Here is a 20,720-nt window from a genome sequence, read left to right on the forward strand (position 1 = left end):
AAATACACACCTGAAGTGTCAGTCCTCATCAGCCATTCGGATCAGTTTCTCCGCTCTTCCCAAAGAGTGAATGCATGAACAGGGTGTCTAGGGAAGTTTAGGGATGAGGTTAAAATCATGTTCAAAGCAGTTTACGACAAGTCTTGAGACTGTCACAATGGGTCTCAAACAATAACTTTTAGTAGCAGCCCCCCAGCCTTTTTGAGCTAAAGTTGCCTGCCAGCAAATGAATGACTGGCATCCACGTTGGGCAGCTGCTCGTCTGCCTTTCTGGATAAAAGAGAAGGGCTGGACATGGTGTAGAAAGGGGCTGTTGCTGTATACCGGTGTTGGGATTATGCCAGAGCACACCCCCGCTGGGGCATGGTAGCTCAAGAAAGGAGCCTGTTAATTCCTTTTTATTTAAAGTGAATTCCCTGCTGGTGAAAAGTGCCAGCCTGACAGCATTGTAGGCAGGCCAGTGGAACGGGTACTGCGGCAAGCAAGCTTCTCCAGCTGCCCCACAATTGTGCCTCTCGGCTGTCGCAAAAGTGCATTCTCTAGGAGTTAGATTCCATCTCCAGTCCTTGGCCTCTCTGAGTTGGCCACCCAGTGAGCGCAAATCTGATGTGGACACCTGTCTGTTTGGAGCTGCCCTGAGACCACGTTAACATAGGCTATGGTCAGCACTCAGATGGTCATGCTTTTCAGCCACTGCTGATCTGGGCTTGCTTTGTTCCTATGACTTTAACTTAGACATGAAAGGCTGTGTGTCGTTACCAACCCATTAAGTCCCCTACTTCTCTGTCACAACACTTCTCAGATGGAATTCAGAGTCAAGGATGAAACCGGTTGTGTAGGACTGGAGTAAATTAAAGCCGTCATCCCACCCTACCTCAATTCTGGCAGTGCAGGAGAGGGAGCATTATTAGGCTCTTTCCTAGGAAAAACCTTAGTATTGGTCAGAGAACATGAGGCTGTGAATACTTGGGCTTTATTTTGCACCAGCAGGTTTAACTGGCTTTATTACAAATATGTGCATCTTCAGCTTAGTTACTGTGACAGACGTACTTTTCCAAAGCTTGTTGACCTTTTCACTGGCTCCTGCGAAGGAGATGAAAAATGGCTTTGTGGTTAGGGCGCTCGACCGGGTCTTGGGAGACCTGGCTTTGCTTTCCATCTCTGCCACAGATGGCCTGTGTGACCTCAAGCGGGTTACTTGGGCTCTCTGTCTCAGTTCCTCATTTGCAAAATGGAGGTGGCACTACATTTCTCCCACTCATTTTGTTGTCTGTTTAGATAGTGAGCTATTTGGGGCAAGGACTGCTTCTTTCCAGGTGTTTGTACAATGTTCAGCACAATGGGGCCCTGATCTCAGCTGGGGTATCTATGCTCTATTATAAACAATAAGAGCAGGAAAAACAAGAGGTATCACTTTCTTTTTACATGATATCATCTTCCTCTTAATTCTAATTATTCAAAACATTTTTAACGTCTTTCCCATCTTCACCTAGGGCCTTTTAACTTTGCTGTCCACTGGCAATTAGGATTGCCAGTTTTGGTTGGACTTATTCCTGGAGGTTTCATCACATGATATAATCATTAATTAAAGATTAATCTTTATCAGGGCCCCATAAACTTTAATTCCTGGAGACTCCAGGACAATTCTGGACTATCGGCAATCCTACTGGCAATGCTCATGACTGGCAGTGACGGGACTGCGAAACCACCGCTAAGCTTCAACTTTCTCTAAATGCAAACTTTCATACTTGAGTCTAACATAAGACTCTGATCTCTCATTATTTTCCTCCTCATCAAGCTCTGTTGTTGTGCTTTAACGTCAGGTACCAAGGTGATATGTGCCTTGGCTAAGTGGTTAATCTCTTTCTTGTCTTCCAGCTGCTTTGATGACAGGGGTTACTATTACTTAGTGCCCAGAAATCTGTTGCGATCCCATTATTTGCTTGCAAAGACCTAAAATGTTGCTCATTCTAAGGGATTAACCATAAAATCTTGAAGTTGGATTTCAGTGCTAGTTTCCTTTTCCTGTTAAGTCACCATATGAGTGTCATAATTACAGCTACAGTTAATATAGGACATGAGTTCAGATGTCAGTGTACCATAATGTATTGGGCTAGCAGCAAAGCTCGAAAGCTTAGCTGAGCAGGAGTGAGGGTTTTTTGTATGTTGAGAGTTTGTTTTGTATTGGTTTCATTGCTTGATTTGTAGTCGGAAAAATGAGTCAAAACTTTTGCTAGAAGCCTCCTCCACTGGCTTTATTTTCATTGCGATACAATTACCAATAGAGTGTTTGATATATCAGTTTGGCTTTAATAGAGCCACTACAAATCCCACATTGTCTTAAATCAGTCTTTTGAGTTCCAAGTGGCAGCGTGCCTTTAACTTTTCTGAGTTAATTAAAGCCACGTTTATGCTTAAAAGTGCTATAAAAGATCAGTCACAAGTCTGGCAACTTACAAAGTTTTTGCCATTTATCCAGTGAACCAAGAAATCGGGACCAGACTCAGCTGGCAGAAAGATCTGATAGATGCAGGATCCAGGAACAAAACGTTCTTTGTGCTCCCTGAGCATCGTTTAAAAGAGAAGAGTCCAAGCATTCCAAACATCGCTCTTGCCAGGACACAGTCCTTGTTGACATTTTATTGCAATAGTTCACATGCAAAAGTGGGCAGTGTGTGTGCACAATTTGATATGTACTACATAATATAGCTTCCTCCATCAAGATTTGAGTATATTCTCTCCTGCTGTCCTTTCATCAGCATTTTGCCACAAGAGGTGACAATGAGCCAGTCCAGTGTCACAAGCAATTTAGGAAGCCAGCTCCCACTGGAGGAGGCAGGTGATGCGAGTCATTGTGGGCTCTCTCACTTACCTGGACAAGATAAATCAGGTGTGAAGTCTCAAGGGCTGAAAGCTGAATGAAACAGGACAAAACATGGGAAGAACCCTTGAGTTTTATTCCTCCCCAGCATCCACATGCTTTACTCCTATATATGAAATTTCCATGCCTAGGTGAGGGAAATAACTTACTCCTTCAGATTCCACCTGGTACAGTGTGTAACATTTTAATGTGACATGCACATTGTAACTGTTACATTAACAGTCATCCAGGAGTGCTTTTTCAGTTGAACTAATTAGAATACAATGCTGCTCCATTTGTACATTAGTAGTCATTATTTGTGTTTCAGCAGTGCCTTGGGGCACCCCTCTCTCTTTGTGTTAGCCACTGTACAAACACAAAGGAACAGACAGTTTCTACTTCAGAGATGTTCCAGTCTGAATGGACAGGACAGAGGCAGGGTAAGGGAAAGGGGGTCTAACACATAAGCAGAGTGAGTAATGAGAACATCATGTTAATGCCACAATTTAAAAAAAAAAAAAATTAGGGGTGGGGTTGAATGGAAAGGGGAGTAGCTAAATGAAAAACCTAGGGATGGGATGATATTTGAAATGAGGGGGATGGGAGAGGAGGGGGAGGTGTGGAGTGAGGTTGAGCTGAGAATATGAAGGAGAGGATTGGAGCACACAGCCAATCGGCACAAGGCAGAGAATGTCCCACTCTGGTGCCATCAGTGTCCATCAGTCCATGCTTAAATCGCTCCTGCGGCTCCTCTGCCGGTCTCAGTACAGCGTCTTTCTCGTGGAGTGAATGATGACCGCTGCAGAATTAAATAATAAATAGCATGAGCGGTGATTAAGACTTGATCAAGAAAGGAGAATGGTTTTCAGATGAAATTTGAAAAGAGGTGAGTCAAGGTGGAGCAATGCAAGAAGGACTCGAGATGGCAGAAGTTGTAGGGGAGAAAAACATTCACACTAAGGGCAGGTCTTCACTACAGGGGGGGGTCGATTTAAGATACGCAAATTCAGCTACGCGAATAGCGTAGCTGAATTCGACGTATCGCAGCCGACTTACCCCGCTGTAAGGACGGTGGCAAAATCGACCTCCGCGGCTTCCCGTCGACGGCGCTTACTCCCACCTCCGCTGGTGGAGTAAGAGCGTCGATTCGGGGATCGATTGTCGCGTCCCGACGAGACGCGATAATTCGATCCCCGAGAGGTCGATTCTACCCGCCGATTCAGGCGAGTAGTGTAGACCTAGCCTGAGAGTGGGAAGACTGAGTTAGAAGGCAGAGACTAAATCTGGTGCAAGACAAGGAGAGGGGCCAAGAAGAAGGAAGAGACTGTGCCCATGAGGTGGGCTGGAGCAAGTTTATGGAAGGTTCAGAAAACAAGCAAAGCCATTTTTAAGTGGCTCCTGAAATAAATGGAGAGCCAGTGGAGGTTTTTGAGGAGGAGTTCTGTGTTTAGTGCTTCTCTGTTCCTTTGGGAAGGTGAGCTGCTTGATTCTGCACGTATGGAGGTGTAGTCTGCTTGGACTCTGGCAAGCCATTGGGGAGGGGATTGTAGTAGTTAGAAGGGAGCTGAAGACCTGGAGGAAGATTTTGCTAGTGTTGAATGCAGGGGCAGTTGCAGGAATAGTGGTAAGGAGGTTGTCAGAAGGGAAGAAAAGGGCTAGGTGGAGGAGAGGAGAGTCAGGGATGGCTTGTGGGTTACTGAGAACACAGGCAAACAGGAGGCCTGCATTGGGGTGGAAAACAGAAGACATCCAAGTGGTTTAGGATGTTTCTCTGGGTTGTTAGAAGCAATTAAAAGCCACAGATTGACTTAGTGAAGCTATGCAAAGAAAGTGGAGAGGGAAGAGGCAATGAAGTGGGGAAAAGTAATGTTAAAAATCATGACTATAAAAATAGTCGCTAAAGTAACTGGGCAGAATAAGTGTTGAGGCTAATATGGAGATACCTGATAATGATTCATGTGGTAGAAAGAACACCTGGATTCTCTGCAACCCCAGTGGAAGCAGTGATATGTGATTGTGAACTCTTTAGGTGAAATCCTAGTGCCACTGAAATCTACAGAATTTTTGCCATTGATTTCAATTTTGCTGTTAGTGTCCAAGGCAAAAGGAATTCATACATGGGGAAAGCAAGAGAGCATCAGTACATTATCTAGATGCACCCAGCTATTAATATTCCTAAGCACTTTGCTGAATGGAAATAATTTTCCATTTAAAAACAATAAAAACTCATGTTAAGCCACAATAGCACTATCATGTAACCTGGGGTTAATGGTGATCATACTTCCATACTTCATCTGAGGGAGGGCAGAAGAATTACTAAAATTTAAAAGGCTTTTGAATAAGGTTTTGACAAAGCATTTTTCCAACCCTAACTTCAACATCCCCTCAATGCCTGTTTTCTTGATATGCTCAAGTAATTTGATAACTCAACCTGGAAACCAAAGCAGAGCAGAAAGCATTTCTTTCCTTGAGAATTCTATTCAGAACTCAGTCTGATTCAGTATCCAGGGCACTAGCGCTTCAAGCATGTGCTTGGGGCGGCACTTTCCAAGGGGCGGCATTCTGGCCCCTCTTTTTTTTTTTTTTTTTTTTTTTTTCCCCCCCCCTTGGGGCACAAAAAGCTGGGAGCCGGCCCTGAGCGGAGGTGAGCTGCGGCGGTGGGGGGCGCGGGGAGGGCCACAGGAAGTAACCCTGGGGGGGGAGGCAGAGGAACCGCCCCTCACTGCCGCAGCTCACCTCCGCTCCGCCTGCTCCCCTGAGCGCACCGCCGCCGCTCCGCTTCTGTTCCCTCCCTCCCAGGCTTGCCGTGCGAATCAGCTGTTTTGCAGCAAGTCTGGGAGGGAGGGGGGAGAAGAGGAGCGGTGGCGGCGCGCTCGGGAGCAGCAGAGTGGAGGTGAGCTGCAGCGTTGGGGGGCACGGGGAGGGCTGCAGGAAGTAACCTGGGGGGGGGAGCAGAGGAACTGCTCTCCCTCCCCCCAGCTCACCTCCGCCTCCTTCCCCAAGCATGCCGCCCCTCCTCTTCTCCCCCCTCCCTCCCAGGCAAGCCTGGGAGGGAGGGATAGGAGGGGAAATGCGGCGCACCCGGGGGAGGAGGCGGGGTCAGGGATTTAAAGAAGGGGTTGGAATGGGGCGGGGAAGGGGTGGAGTTGGGGCGGGGCCGGGGGGGGGGGCGCTGGAAATTTTTTTTGCTTGGGGCGGCAAAACACTTGGAGCCGGCCCTGTCAGTATCAAAAGGTAGCTAACTTCCCAGTGGTGCTTGTAATACAATTAGATGTTCTTTTAGGCCCATACTTAACAATAAATTAACTTTTTATGTCTAAAAGTGCAACCTGTCCCCCGGAATGAAATGACACTACAGGAATGCCCCAGTGCCGGTGACCCTCCTTTATAATAATTGCTATAGTACTTTGGTGTAATGGGGAAAAGTGTTTAAATTGTTGTAGGATTTAGTGCTCTAGGCTGTTATTGTGGAACACATTTGAAACTTCCTGAGATATTACCGCCACTTCATCTTATTTATGTTATTTTTTATCGGCTTTTCTATTGTGCTCAGCACTCTAGTATCTGAGTACTTCTGTCTCTCTCTCTCTCTCTCTCTCTCTCTCATGAATTTATCCTTACCATCACCATGAAGTATGTTAGACTAAGAAGCTGAGACATGGATTAAGTGACCTGCTCAAGGCCACACAGGAAGGTTATGGCAGGGCTGGCACTGGAACGCAGATGATTTGAGTCCTAGGCCAGTGTAAACATGAGACAATCCTTCCTTTTAAAGGGCCTGATCCAAAGCTCATTTAGGTCAATGGAAGTCTTTTCATTGACTCCAGTGGTATTTGGATCAGGCCCTTAAATAGCCTTCGTCTAAAATAGTAGCTAAGGTAAATGGAAAACAACACTGATTAAGTGCTGTTGAGGATGATGTGGCTATTCCATATTGTTTCTAAGAGAAACCCTCCATCTGATATTAGATTAAGGGTTCCCAAGCTATTTCATGGTGTAGGTCACTTTTGAAGTGTTGCTGTCTCTTGGGCCACCTCCTCTCCTATTTACAATGGCGAAAGAGCCAAATTCCTGTTGGCGTAGGTAATCCACTTCCCAGAGAGGCAATAGTGATGTTAATGGAAGAATTCTTCTGCCAACCTAGCATTGTCTACACTGGGACTTAGGTCAGCTTAGCTATGCCCCTCCAGGGTGGGGACTTTTCACCCCCCTGAGTGATGTAGTTATGCTGACCTAATTTTCCCAGGCTGAAGTGTTCTTTGTACTTAGTCCCTTGTGTTTCACTTCCCCCAATGTTTGGCTCATAACTGCAGCTCAAGAACATGGCACCATGCTGACTGGTGCAAAATAAATATATACAATTCTTCTGACAATTTTTAGAGGCTAATTCTCTGGACTTATTAAAAACATAATGTTGTTATAATCCCAGATAATTCTCTCCCAAAAAGCCTTCTGGCACTTAGAGAAGGTCCCTCATTTAAAAAAAAAAAAAAAGTGGCAGTGTAGCTCTCAAATATGAAATACTGGCCTTTGAAATGTGACACAGACGCTAAGGGCAGAATTCTCTCTGTATGGGTATGTCTACAGACCCCTATAAATGCTACAGCCACTTTCTGTTGTGTAGATACCAACAGAAGAACCCCTTCCATCACTGTAGTAAAATTCTCCTCTCCAAGGGGCAGTAGCTAGGTCAATTCTTTCACTGACCTAGCAGTGTCTACACTAGAGCTTACATTGGCTTAACTACATCACACAGGGCATGACATTTTTCACAGCCTTGAATGATCTAGTTATGCGCACCTAACTTTTTAGTAGAGGTCTTAGCTGCAGGGTGGGTCTCTGTTGTAAATCCTGTGTCTGTCAGAAGGTGGCCTATGTGGGGAGGCAATGTAGAACATGCAAGAGACTGCATTGCAGCTAGAGAGCGAGAACATGGTCTTCCAGAAAAATTAAAATCCTGAATAGTTGGGCAGAGGCAGAAGCTGAAAATTACACAAGAATTGTCTCTGAGCAAGGCTAATTAATAAAAATGCTTGTAATATTGTTGGCCAAATCTATTTATAGAAAAAAGGTATTGATATACTACTCAAGTTTTCATTTCTAAGTGTCATGTGTAGTATTATTTATTTATTTATTACTATTATTATTTGTTTTTCGAGTGGAAGAATACCAGCAGCAAGTATTTAAGAACCTGTAATAGGTTATACAGTGTTCCTGTCCATATTAACTGCAATTTTTGCACTTATTTTTCACACTCTATAGAAAGTAGTGACTGGTTAGGAATTTGCATTTCAAATACTCCAGATGGGGGTCAAACCCCTCACGTTTTAGTTACTGCAGCAGTTCTCAAAATGTAGTCTGCAGACCATTTACCAGTGGCTGAGCGCATGGTTCTAACTCTCCTTGTTTCCATTAGCTAAACCACAGGAAAAGAAGCAATAAAATATTCAAGTTCTTCCATAATGCTCCTTCTCAATGTAACTGATGGGCTGTAGTTGCTAAAGTGTGTTCATGCAGTGGAGAGAAGTAGGTGCATGCAATCCTAACGTGAAGGAGAGACTTTGTGCGTAAGCAAGCAGTTTCTGTCCTCTTAGATTCCTTGAGGACTGAAATTCTGCTGAACACAAAGACTATTGAAAACATGTGGTGGTAAAATTGATGCTCATCAGGAAAGGCCAATTTTTACTTCAGGATGTTAGATGTCCTAAAATTTGTGATCCAAGAAGGGACAAGATGTTTTCAAAGACAGGAGTGAGAATAATGGGATTGTTTACAGATAGAAATCTGCAGAAGGAAATTGTGTAGAAACATGGGGGGTGAGGGAAATGCTAAGTAATTGTAAGTGTAAAAGGAAGTTCACAGATTACACTAGAAATGTGCCCTTCCTGAGTGAGTTTGTCTAATGTGCTGATGAAGTCTACAATCTGCCTTCAGTGGATTCCTGGAAGATGTAATCAACTTTTCATTAAAGCATTTCACTTAATCATTTTAACATTAACACATTCCTCGTCTTTTCTTTTTCAGACTGAGTATAAGCTTTGCAATGGGTCTGATAAAGAGTGTGCGTCTCCCACAGCCAAATTTACTAAGAAGGAGACATTGAAGGTATGTACAAAACAATAAGGATTGCCTTGGGGTGCAGTGTCACCAAGCTATTTCCTTTTAGAAAATATTGATAGTTTAAAAAAAAAACCTCTTGTAAACTACTTCTCCTTTTACTTCTGAGTGTTATTTCCCATGACCCATCAAGCTGCTCACTCTTTTTTGGTCATTGCAGGTTCAGAGCTGTTTGTTCCTGTATCCAGTCTTGCATATGGGAGTTGTTAATATTCTGTAATTAGAACAAAACAACACAATCACCATGCATCTGAACAGTTATCTATGTATTCCAGAGCCCTTCGACCAACAGGAGGATTGCAATCCATTTTAGCTCTTATTAGTAACACACAGAGTGTGCTCTAACACCATCTAGTTAGCTCTCATCACCATCTCAAAGCAATAGGTCAGCTGGTGCTTTTGGGTAAGGAAGGCGGTTCACAAAACCAGTCTTGCATAAGAGGCTACTATTATTATGGTCAGTAGTAGCTTTAGAGCTCTTCTTGCTGCCTTTGGCAAACTGGGAAATATTAGTGCCTTGTTCCCTACATTCATGTACCTTGGAAATGGTTACAAATGTTTGGCTGCCATAGGCAATTCTGCCCACATGGTAGAGCCAGCCCCTCTGGTATAACCTATGTGATCCGCACAATGAAAGTAACCTTGAATACTGACATCGATATGACACCACTGCTTGCTCACCACTGCACAGGTGTGTCACACCCTAAGCCTGACATGTTGATTTAAAGCAAGTGGCCAAGTTTATATCTGGTGTGGTTCAAAGGTTTCAATTTGTGTACATGAGAGATGACTTTCCAGGAGATTTAGTCTAGGTGAAAATGTGATTATATATGCCTCAATTCCAATCTGCTTCTGCATAGCTTCTCACAGGGATTCCCTAGTCTGCCTCCATTGCTCTGTAGGCAGGCAGACAGCAGATTGTGTAACCTTTGTAACTGACAGAACTAAGTTTAATAAGAAAAACATTAAATCAAGAATGCTTGTAGAATTTAGCTATCAATGAAGATACTTGATATCCTGGCTGCTGTCTGTGTTCCCTTATACTTTTGTCACTAGAACATACAATTTTGTTGATTTCTAGGGAACCCGTGTGAGGCCGGGTAAGTTTCATGAGGGCTCTCTCTGCACAATAAATTGCTTTTCCAGATACATTATGTAAGCAGTTCCCTCCCTTCTCTAAGTAAAGTATGCAGTAAAGGACATGTTTACAGCTGCTATTTTCTCCATTCTGAAACAGGTACAGAAGAAGAATTACAGACAGGAGAAGAAAAGAGCCACCAAGCAACTCTTCAGTGCTCTAAAGGATCCCAGTGTGGTGATTATGGCAGACTGGCTGAAGGTATTTAATGCAAAACGTCACTTATGAGGGTGGAGGGATAAATACATGGTTGAGAAAATCCTGTAGCATTTTGGATTTTATGCAGTAATACCAATAGCATCATCCTTCGAGTGAGCAGAGAAGACTTGCTCGCTTTCACTCAGTCAACCTCACTGGAATTGGAACAAAGACATTTCAGATCCTCTCTCAAGTACTTTCTTCACTTAATTCTGTCCTGAGTTGTAGTTTAAAAAGTAATCACATCTTCTCTGGAAGTTCTCTCAATCCAGGAGAGTTCTTTTGTTGGGTCCCAAATAGGCACAGAACTATAAGGTGGTAGAAAAAGAAAATCAAGTGTCCAGTTTTTCACATGCAGACAGGAATCACATTGAACCAAGGTAGGGAAAAGAGAATTCCTGTAGCTAATTGAAAAGTAGTGTTGGATTCCATTCTAGTCTTCAAACAGAAGGAGCCAGAACTTCAAGGGAAGGACAATCACAAAGGCCTTGCTGATTTCTATAAGTGAAATGGCAGGATCCCCGGGAAACAAACAAACAACATCTCGTTTTGGTCAAATCTGCCCCTTCCACTGCCTACTCATCCAGTGTCTTGGAGACAACATGTTTACCCCAAGTCCAGCAGTTTTGGATCCTCTCCACACATATGTTAAGGACTTGGATTCTTCTTGCTAATCTTTCCTGGTTCTTAGCCTCTTTGATATTCCTGTATAAAGGAGGTTGGATCCAAGATGGATGCCTTCTATAGGTGTGTGGGGTTGTTTTTCCTGACTCTCATTGATGGGGTACTTGCTTTGAAGCTCATGCAATCAGACTCTTTCCAACCAGGATATTGAAGTTGTTTTCCCACTCCCTGCCTTGGCCATTGTGGCCTGTCTATGTTTAGTGGCTCATGTGACAACCAGCCTTAACTGAATGCTCATTTGCACCCTACCTAGCTTTGTTTTTTGGCCAAAACATAGAAGCCAGCTCTGTTAGCGCACAACTGATTCCTGTAATCCCCTCTCCATTTGTGTGTGTGTGTGTGTGTGTGTGTGTACACTCTCTTTTCCCTTCTGCCTACGGATTCCTGGGTGTTGCTTTACCAAAAGGCTGGATTTTTGTCTGGCCTTCTTGTCCCTGTGATGCTGCTGAGTTCCCCACTGTGTTTCTCCCTCTACCCTCCTTCCCAAAATGTCTGCCTCCCATTGTTGCCAGGTGCGTCCAATACCAGTCTCCTTCCCCATTGGGAGTTGGGGAAAAACTGCATTTACCTTTCAGACTAGATGGTCAAAGAGAATATACATGGCTCCTGCTGCAACTTCTAACAGTTATCTGTAAAGCCATTTTACAATCTCAGTGGAGCTGAAGTGGGAGTATGTGCTGCTATCTCAGAATGAAGAGATGAGTGGAAGTCTCAGCATATTTCCCCTCTCAATCTTCCATCCCAGGCATCTGCCTTGGAGATTATCATGTCCCCAGTGCTTATCTTTTTCTGTTTTGGGGGTATGAGGGAAAGTCCACCCTTGAATATCTGCTGTAAAATGAGTGTTGTGAGAATAGGGAATACCCTGCTTAACCTTGTCTAGTGATTCCATTTCTTGAAGCTATATGCTACTAATGCTGTAATTGCCAAGTGACCCCAGGCTATGTGAAAGTGAGAAGAATGAAACGGGAACCAGGTCTCAGCAGCCATGTTGGAAAGACTTGCAGGTCTTTCCCCACCCTTTTGTCCTCCTTGCAAAGAAATGTTGTTTCTTAACTCACTGCACAAGGAAGAGATGTGGCAGTTGCCTGGAAGCAGACAGATACAAGATGTTTCATTGAAGTTTGAAGTTTGTAGCAGTTCGTCTTTTGATTTTTAGATTGACACAGAACAAACTTTGGACCAGTTGACAAATGTAATTTCTCCTTGTCCAAAGACGTATGGGTATTGACAGTTCATCACTGAGCCCTGGAACTTATACATCACAGAACAAATATTTGATTGAAATTGTGGGGTGCGGATGCGGGAGACTAGCGAATACGTCCATGTTTGTGTAGCATTGCTGATTTATCATAGGGACATCTTGTCCTGTACATTGATTCCTGTCACTGTAGGTGACCATCTTCTGTCCAATAAAAGTTATTACTTCACCCACCTTGTCTCTCTAGTATTCTGGAGCCAACACTGCTACAACAACACTTCAAACTGTAGTTAAGGGTCAGTTGCCCTTTCCATGATAAACCCCCAGTTTCAGACACTTTTATAAAACAAAGGTGTTGTTTTTTTAAAAAAAAATTATGGACTTTGAGGCAATAGGATTTATTTATATTTGTTACAAATCTAAAAACTGGTGTTCGTGGTCAGCAGTGGATTCTAGGCAACTGGAGGCAGCATAGCCTACTAGAGAACTAAAATTAATAATGTCTTTGTACAACATTTAGGATTTATTTTATTATTTGTCTTCATGTGCAAAAAGTTTGTCCTGAAGAGTTTGAAGCTGTTAAAACAACTTCAGCTCAGTGACAAGCCATTTATTATGTATTATCACAGCAGCAAGACCAACAAAAGGGTTCATATGAAGAGTCAGCCCATGTGTGGTGTTGGGCAAGAGGAGCTAGGTCTCACTTGGACACTCTTTTACCCTCAAAATGGCTAAAGCCGAATCTGTTGACCTGCAACGCATGCTATCCGGCTTCATGTGTTGCCTACAAGAGAGAATTTACATTGAGCATGACCGAAAAGTAAATCAGACAGAGAAGGTGCTTTACAAAATGAGGATATTTAATTAAACCTATTAATTGTGGTTTCCCACAGTGGACCATTAAAGTAACTTCTAAGGCCCCTTAGCCTAGACCATAACCTTTTAAATACTTACTGTCCTAATTGAAATGTCCACCAGCATTGTCACCAAATCATTCTCATGTGGTCGACAACTAAAAGATAAGTGTCTGTGTGTAATAAAAGGGGGCTGTGAACTCACAAAATGGTAAGGGCTAGATTCTGATATCGTGACTCATGTGGAATATCTTCTTCCATGAATACGCCTACTGAAGTTGACGAGACTACTGAAGGAGTACAGTGCTAGGCAGCGTAAATAAAGGAATCAAAATCTGTCTTTGAGAGAGGGGTGCATGCTGAACACATTGCACTGGATTAAAATATTTTATTTAAGAATTTAAAAAAAAACAAAAAAGAAAACAAAACCTCTTTGCTTATTTCCCTCCCAGATCCGTGGGACTCTGAAAAGCTGGACCAAGCTGTGGTGTGTTCTGAAACCAGGAGTGCTGCTGATTTATAAAACACCAAAGATCGGTCAGTGGGTGGGCACCATCCTGCTCCATTCCTGCGAGCTGATTGAGAGACCCTCCAAAAAGGATGGCTTCTGTTTTAAACTCTTCCACCCCTTGGATCAGTCCATCTGGGCTGTGAAAGTAAGAATCGTGCTGAGCTGAACAACCTTCCCTTCCCCCCCCACCCCCCAAAATTCTCTGAGGCAGAGAGGGATATGCTCAGGGGAGGGGAATCAGGGTTCCCAGCAGGCTGCAAGGGCAGTGTTGTCTCTTCCTAGTAAAACAGATTACATTATTTAAGGCAAATTAGGGACTTGATTAAATTAAATTTGATTTTAATACCAGATCAAAAGAATGTGGAGCCATTGAGGTGGGCTATATAAGTGTAATTTGTAGTGCATAGATACGTGTCTGAAATTAAAGAAAGGGGAGAAGATTGTCTGAATATAGGGAGAAGCTCCTCGACAGTCAGATGTGTTAGACTATGAAATAATCTGCTGAATGTGGGAGGGTTAGTTAGAATTTAAAGTGCTGTACAGTGCAGAACAAGAGACAATCTGCCCTGGCAAAGCGAGGTGGAATGAATGATCTGATCAGTCTTTTCCAGCTCTAATGTTCTATGATTGAGGGGAAGTCTGGTCTTGTGGTTAAAGCATTGGACTGGGCCTGGGGAGATCTGTGTTCAAAACCTGGCTCTTCCACAAACTACTTTTGTGTGACTTTAATCCTTCTGTGCCTCAGTTCCCCACCTGTAAAATGGGGTTAATGATACTTCCTTTCTCCCATCCTTAGTCCCTCTTGCCTATTGAAACTGCAAACTCTTTGGGACAGTGTACAGTGCCTAGCACAACAGGATCTTGATCTCAGTTGGGACTTCTAGGTGCCACTATAATATCAATAATTGATTCCACCCATCTGAAAGATGTAGATCCTGCAGTTTATATTTTTTCACTAGTAGCTGAAAGGCTGTGCTGTCACATGGGTATAATTCATAAAGTCATGGGGAGGCTGAGAGCCAAAAATGGCTGAGAACTTAAAAACTGGATGGTAGCAGACCAGGAATACCAGTGATGACTGACCCTGTTGATATTCTAAACAAAAAGAGCTCTCATCCATGCTCATTGCTGTTCCCATCACTTCAGGCTGACTCACCAGATACCCTAGGCTGCAGAGTGATGTTTGGGATTATTAAGTGGGGGTTCTGTTGGGAGACTTGTGTGGGTGGTGAATGAGGGATACATGCTGTGGTGAGGGGCTCTATGTGTTTGGGGTTACTGCGTGTGCTGGTTGTGTTAATTTGTGTCTAAGGGGGTTTGTGCTGAGAGGCTTGTATTTTTATGTGGGTGTCTGTTTTGGGCCAGGTAATCCACCATCTGTTCAGTCTCCCTCATATAACCAAAGAAATTGTTGCATGCAAATTAGCTGTAGAGTAAGGGTGGTGATTGGTTGAGTTACATGTGATCTCTCTATGATCTACAACTCTTGACTTAGCATAGATGCATGCCTTACTGTACCTGTACACCACACAGGTATAATTCATTAAATCAAACTCACTGAACTTCTAAAAATTGGACAGTAGCAGCCTGCAAAACTCAGTGATGAGTCAGCCTGGTGACATTCTGAACAAAAAAAGCTCTTAACCATGCATATAGCTGTTTCCATTTCTTTTTGCTGACTCTGGAGACGTTTTAGGCATCAGAGTGATATGCAGAGTGGCATTTCTGGAATCTTATAATATCAATAACTCACCCAAAGTTTTAAAGAACTATATTTATTTCTCTAAGGTTGGATGAAACAGCATTTGCCATTAGCTGTGATTAAGGAGGATGCCCCCACTGCTTACAGACAGTAACATCTGTCTGATGCCCTGAAGAAAAAGCATTTAGCTACTCAGACTCTGTTTCACTATTAAAAATAGCATCTGTGCAGAGTTACTACAGATATAAATTCCCTAAGAAATATTACCAGTCTAAACAAGGCATTTCTGATTATGGTGTTACTGCAGGGAGGCCAGCATAGCAGAGATGCCTGGAAGGTTTCATGTGCCAGGGCTGATGGCATTTGTTACTCTGGCACCAAAAGGTCTGGCAAAAATGGGAGAGCAGATGTATGAGGCCAGATTCTGATAGCCTTACTCACATTGAATTGTGCTGTGCTTCATGGGTAGTCCCTTTGAAGTCAAAGGAACTATTTGTAAAATAAAGTTCTGCTAAAACTGGGTAAAGGGTATATGAATCCAGCTCGTGGAAGAAAGTTAAATGGACCTCAGCAACAAAGAGTAAGAGCTACTGTTTCCTTATAAGGTTTTTAGCCTAGCCTCAGTCTGTGTCTTGATGCTTTTCTTTGCACTATACCCTCTTGTCCCAAAGGTGTATGAGGCGTTATAGTTCACCTACCACTTGGCTTTTGTTCAGCCTTCAAGTTTCTGTTCATCTGATTCATGTCCTGCACCCAAGAAAGCTGACATTCATTTGCTGTCCATCACCACAACAATTCCTTGTGAGCAGACAGAGGTCAATTAAATTCATCTGAAAAGTGCAGTGAGAATGAACGATTAGAAAGTAGTAAGGTTTTGAAATTGGAAGCATCCTGTGATGTCAGAATGCTTTTTCCTTCAGCAGGACTGACCCAAAAGAAAGGAGTCAGATTAAATACATATATTCTATTTTGCATATTAAAAAGTGGAAGGATTTTCCTGAACACTGTTATGGAAAACAAGAAAATCATGAGATATTTGGGTTTTAAAGTCAGAGTAGTTCATTTGAATATCTTGAGCTGGATATTAGGGAAGCTGCATTTGAACTGTGTATTAGGAACCCCCCAGGTTGGATTGTTGTGTGACACAGCCACTTTGGCCCACAAGATGAACACCAAAAGAGCAGCAAAAGGCCACCTCTAATGAACTGCTTGATGTCAAATGCTGAAGCTGCCAGAAATACTGTTTTGTTTTATGTCACTTCACTGCATACTTTTAAGGCAACCAGTGGAGCATTTACTAATGTAAATTGGTTTTTGTCTAATGGTGCAAAGAAAGCCTGTTTCTCATGAATTATAGATGGGTTCTTTGTTCCAGCACAAGTTAAAATTATTACCTTTAATACTGGAACCAAGATGTGGCCAAGAATTCCCACAGCCTGTTAAAACAAGATGACAGATCCTGAAACGTAGGGATTGTCTAGATTAGAATTTGTGGTTGGGTTTTAACTCTAGTTAATTGATTGCCAGTTCACACAATTGTCAGTGCTAGTCTGGATGCTCCACAAACATTTGTTCAATGACACAAATATTTGTGGTTACCCCAGGGCTCAGCCATAAGCTCTAGAACAAATGTTTGTGGAGCTGTCTAGACTAGCATTTATAGTCGTGTTCATCAACTCAGTTTAATGGGCAATCATTTAATTTAAACTAAAACAATCTCAAACTCTGAGGTGCCTGTCAATTGATTACCAGTGTATTTAGGATGAAAGATCACTGAATTTAGTAACTTCAGTAATACTACAAGGAGTCCGGTGGCACCTTAAAGACTAACAGATTTATTTGGGCATAAGCTTTCGTGGGTAAAAAAACACTTCTTCAGATGCAACAGTAATACTATTAAGGCGGGCACCTTCTAAATGTTAGTGTAACCCATACTTTAAGAGAACCACCTGATTTGCATTAACTTTGATAAAAATGACTGGCTTCCACACTATAAATTAGAATCATTTGCCTGGATAGAGAGTTTGCTTCATTTTACATGGCTCACCAGGCTTGTGAGCCTAAATAGCTTCTCTAAGTTAGCTGCTTTTAGTCTAGGATGTGATCATTCCTGCTTCCTAATGAGAACAGATTGGGCATTTTTATTTCATGGTTTTGAAAGGTGCTAAATTAACAGCACTAAGATCTTAAGTTCTCTATCAACAGCACAGGCAGTGACCGAGAGACCTTCCCCACATTATCCTGGCAATATCTTTAAACCACTTTATAATGGGAATGCAGTTTGGGTCTGTGCCTGTTCAGGCTACTGCAGAGTATCAGTTAATGCCAGTACAGTGATTATTTTGGGGTTGTGTACGGAGGCATTGTATAGCAGTCAGATGGTTAGGTATGTGGTAATGTATTGGATGGTCCTATTCTGCTGAAACACTTTTAGATTTTTTTCGTTTGCGTTATCTTAATGGGATGGACAACACAGTGTGGGAATGTTTGTTTGTTTCAATTACTCGGGCACCTATCTATGGCAGCAAATAATCCAGTGTAGGTGCCAGTGAAGTTGAAATCAATAAATAAAATAACAAATATACCCATTGTTTTGAACGTGCCCCCCCCCTTATATTTTATTTTTAAAGTAGCTGAAGTGATGGAGCATCTATCACTTCCCTTCGGAAACTTTTACAATCCGCTAATATTTAGATCATACTGTTAGGCACACTTTCCTAATATCCAGCCCAAACTTTTTTTGCTCATTTTCGTCCATGTGGATGATACTTCTCGATCATATTTTTAATGCCTGTCTTTTGTGATAAAAGCAAAATTAAAATTAAAAACTACATACTAAATGTCTGTAGCTTCAACGTATGCATCAACTTACTACTTTTTTAGTTTTCATGATTCTTCCTGAGTCCTGACTCTCTGACATGGTAACGTAAATCCAGTCCTTTTTTAGAACTACAAACGTATCCTTTTCAGATGGTGCCCTGAAGATGAGTGACCCAAAGACTTCCCTGTATTAATTGTATTACAGTAGCTGCCACTGAGGTTGGGGCCCATTGTGCTAGGCATTGTACATTAATGGTAAGAGACAGACCATTATTTAGTCACTGTAATATTTTTCCACTTGCATAAAGATCTCTCAAAACGTTGTGCTATCTACTCTTCTTTTAAATGTCAGTACCCTGGATCGGCACCATCTGTTCATGGGCTTCCCCCTATAAGGCAGGTTTCAATCTGTGCATTGAAAATCCATGCTATGGTGTTATCAACAATTCTCCAAAGTCTCATTCAGCCGAAAGCTCCTGAAAGGAAAAATGCCACAAGGAATGCTGCCTGATTGCATTTATGTCAATAGTAATGTCTTGAGCTGTTGGGCTGCAGATCACTTATCAAATCCCAGCTTTGCCAGTCCTGCATACCAAAGCTCCATACAGATGTTTTTGGTTTCTAAATCTCAAGCACCTCGTGAAAGGAGTGTTTCTTGGCTCTCCCTGTTTTGATGCGTAATAAAGACCTGTAGTTTCCCTGGCAGAGGAAGACAGTAAATGAAGCCTCTGCAGAGCCTGGAAATCCCAGGGATTAGAAATTGGGTCAGAGAGAATGAATGTAAACTACTGGACACGTTGTCAAATCCATGTCTATATCCACATGTCTCCCATCTTCTGACTTCCCCTTCTTCCCATTCCCAGCCCTACAAACAGGGCTTAAAAATAAAAAAAAAAAACAGGTAACTTTGCACAATCCATTTGCCAGACATTCATGCACAGGAGCAATTGAGAGTAGCAGGCAATGATGAAGAATTCTAGTATGAGTTTGGGGCTTAGAGGGTCCCCCTTAACTCACTGAAAAAAGTCAGATCCTACTGCCCTCCGCACTAAATATAATTTTGGGGATAAAAATTGGTGCAGTATGGTGCACAGAGAAAACAGAAAACCATTTGTAGGAAAGGATGGGATTTGGATATGAAGTCTTACATCAGGCAGGAGATGCCTGCAGAGATGGAAAAAGCTACCTTATATCCATGTGCTAAAACAATTTTCAAATGCTGTGTTCACAGCTTTCTATCAATTAAAGGTACAACTTTGAATGGGGCCTTGGAGAGAGCTGTTTTAGGTCAACTGCAGGGTGGAATAAATACGTGCAGAAGTCCGTGATGTCTCCTCCTATACAGTGACTAATTTGTTTGTCATCCTTGTTCTCAAAGGGAATTCTGCTTATGTTGTTTCTTTACAATGTGATTTATCCTGCAATGCATTCGTGGGGAAGGGAGGGAACAGAGGATTAAGGGTGTCACTTTGGAAATAGAAAACCAGAAGGAGAGAGGCTCCCCCTTCTCCATAGCGAGGTTGTGTCCTGCTGCATATAGGTGGAGGGCAGAGGTAGCCCCCAACCCCTTGCACACCTGTGCGTCAATCAGGCATAGCTGTTGCTCTTAAATGTACATCACAGATGGGAGAATGCCACACTCCCTGAAGGGGTGGAACATCTAATGTACTCTTCCCTTTGCACCAGGGAAACCTGAGCTGGAGTCTGCCTTTGAGAATTTTTTATGCACTTTCCCATGGAGGCTCAGTGCTGGTCAGTGTCTGCCCCCTAGCTGCAGACTGCAAAGTTTAAAAAAAAAAAAACCAAACCCTCCCCTATGTCCTTGAAGTAATTCTCTTCTTAGAACCCCTAAGGTAGGTGTTTCTAGAGAGAGATTGCACTACAGAACACCTAGTTACAGTGAAGCCTTCAGGCCCTCTCCTAGCTCACTTTTCAGAGCACCATATCCTTCTTTTTTTCAGTTGTGGCCTTTCAGAAAAGCTGCCACTGAAATGTCCCAGAATGTTTCCCTCTGTCAGCCACGTGAAGCCAGTGAAGGATCCAGGTTAGAAGCCTGCACTGGGCCACTCCAATCCCCATCTGCTGACTTCCAAGCTTATCCACCTCTAACACTGGCAGAAAGAGAGATGGAAGGCACTCAGAAGCCAACAGAGGGAAGGGACAACACACAGTGATTTACAGGCATTAGCAGGACTAACTAAATAATTTAAGAGCAAACTGGCTTACATGGCACCAGCCTGCTGGAAAGGCTGATGCCACCATCTGAGGTGTGAGTGCCACCTGCTGTTCTTGCAGGGATGGAGAAAGTTGAGGCTTTTTGCCACTTGTGTTGCAATACTGCAGATGGACTCAGCAGCGAGCGCTGTGCTGAAACGTCTTGTGTAAGAGATGCAGTAAATGCACGTTTTTCTCTTCCATTTCTCTGTATGCTTGTTCACAAGCTAAAGGAACAAAATCTCTTCAGTTCTGGGGGTATGCTTCTACATTTCTAGTGGTACTGACAATAAATCAGTCTTTGGGCTGAGCCAGACTTGTATCAACATCTTATTACTACTTTGGAGCGCTGGCTGGAATATTCTGGCTACTAATGGAGCTCTCTAAATTACTTCATCTGTTCCTCTTCTTCCCCCTCACA

General features: G+C 42.9%; 1 protein-coding gene across 1 annotated transcript in view; it reads left to right on the plus strand.

Annotated features, from left to right (window-relative positions):
- The window catches only part of OSBPL5 (oxysterol binding protein like 5), a 211,593-nt gene that overhangs the window by 142,830 nt on the left and 48,043 nt on the right, over positions 1-20,720 (plus strand). Inside the window, exons 4-6 of the mRNA XM_029913588.1 lie at positions 8,885-8,965; positions 10,215-10,316; positions 13,505-13,708. Coding sequence (XP_029769448.1) covers positions 8,885-8,965; positions 10,215-10,316; positions 13,505-13,708 — 387 coding nt within the window. The remainder of the gene's footprint in view (positions 1-8,884; positions 8,966-10,214; positions 10,317-13,504; positions 13,709-20,720) is intronic.

Source organism: Terrapene carolina, unplaced genomic scaffold (genome assembly GCF_002925995.2).
Source record: "Terrapene carolina triunguis isolate 2854851 unplaced genomic scaffold, T_m_triunguis-2.0 Scaffold715, whole genome shotgun sequence".
In the NCBI taxonomy this organism is placed as follows: Eukaryota; Metazoa; Chordata; order Testudines; family Emydidae; genus Terrapene; species Terrapene triunguis.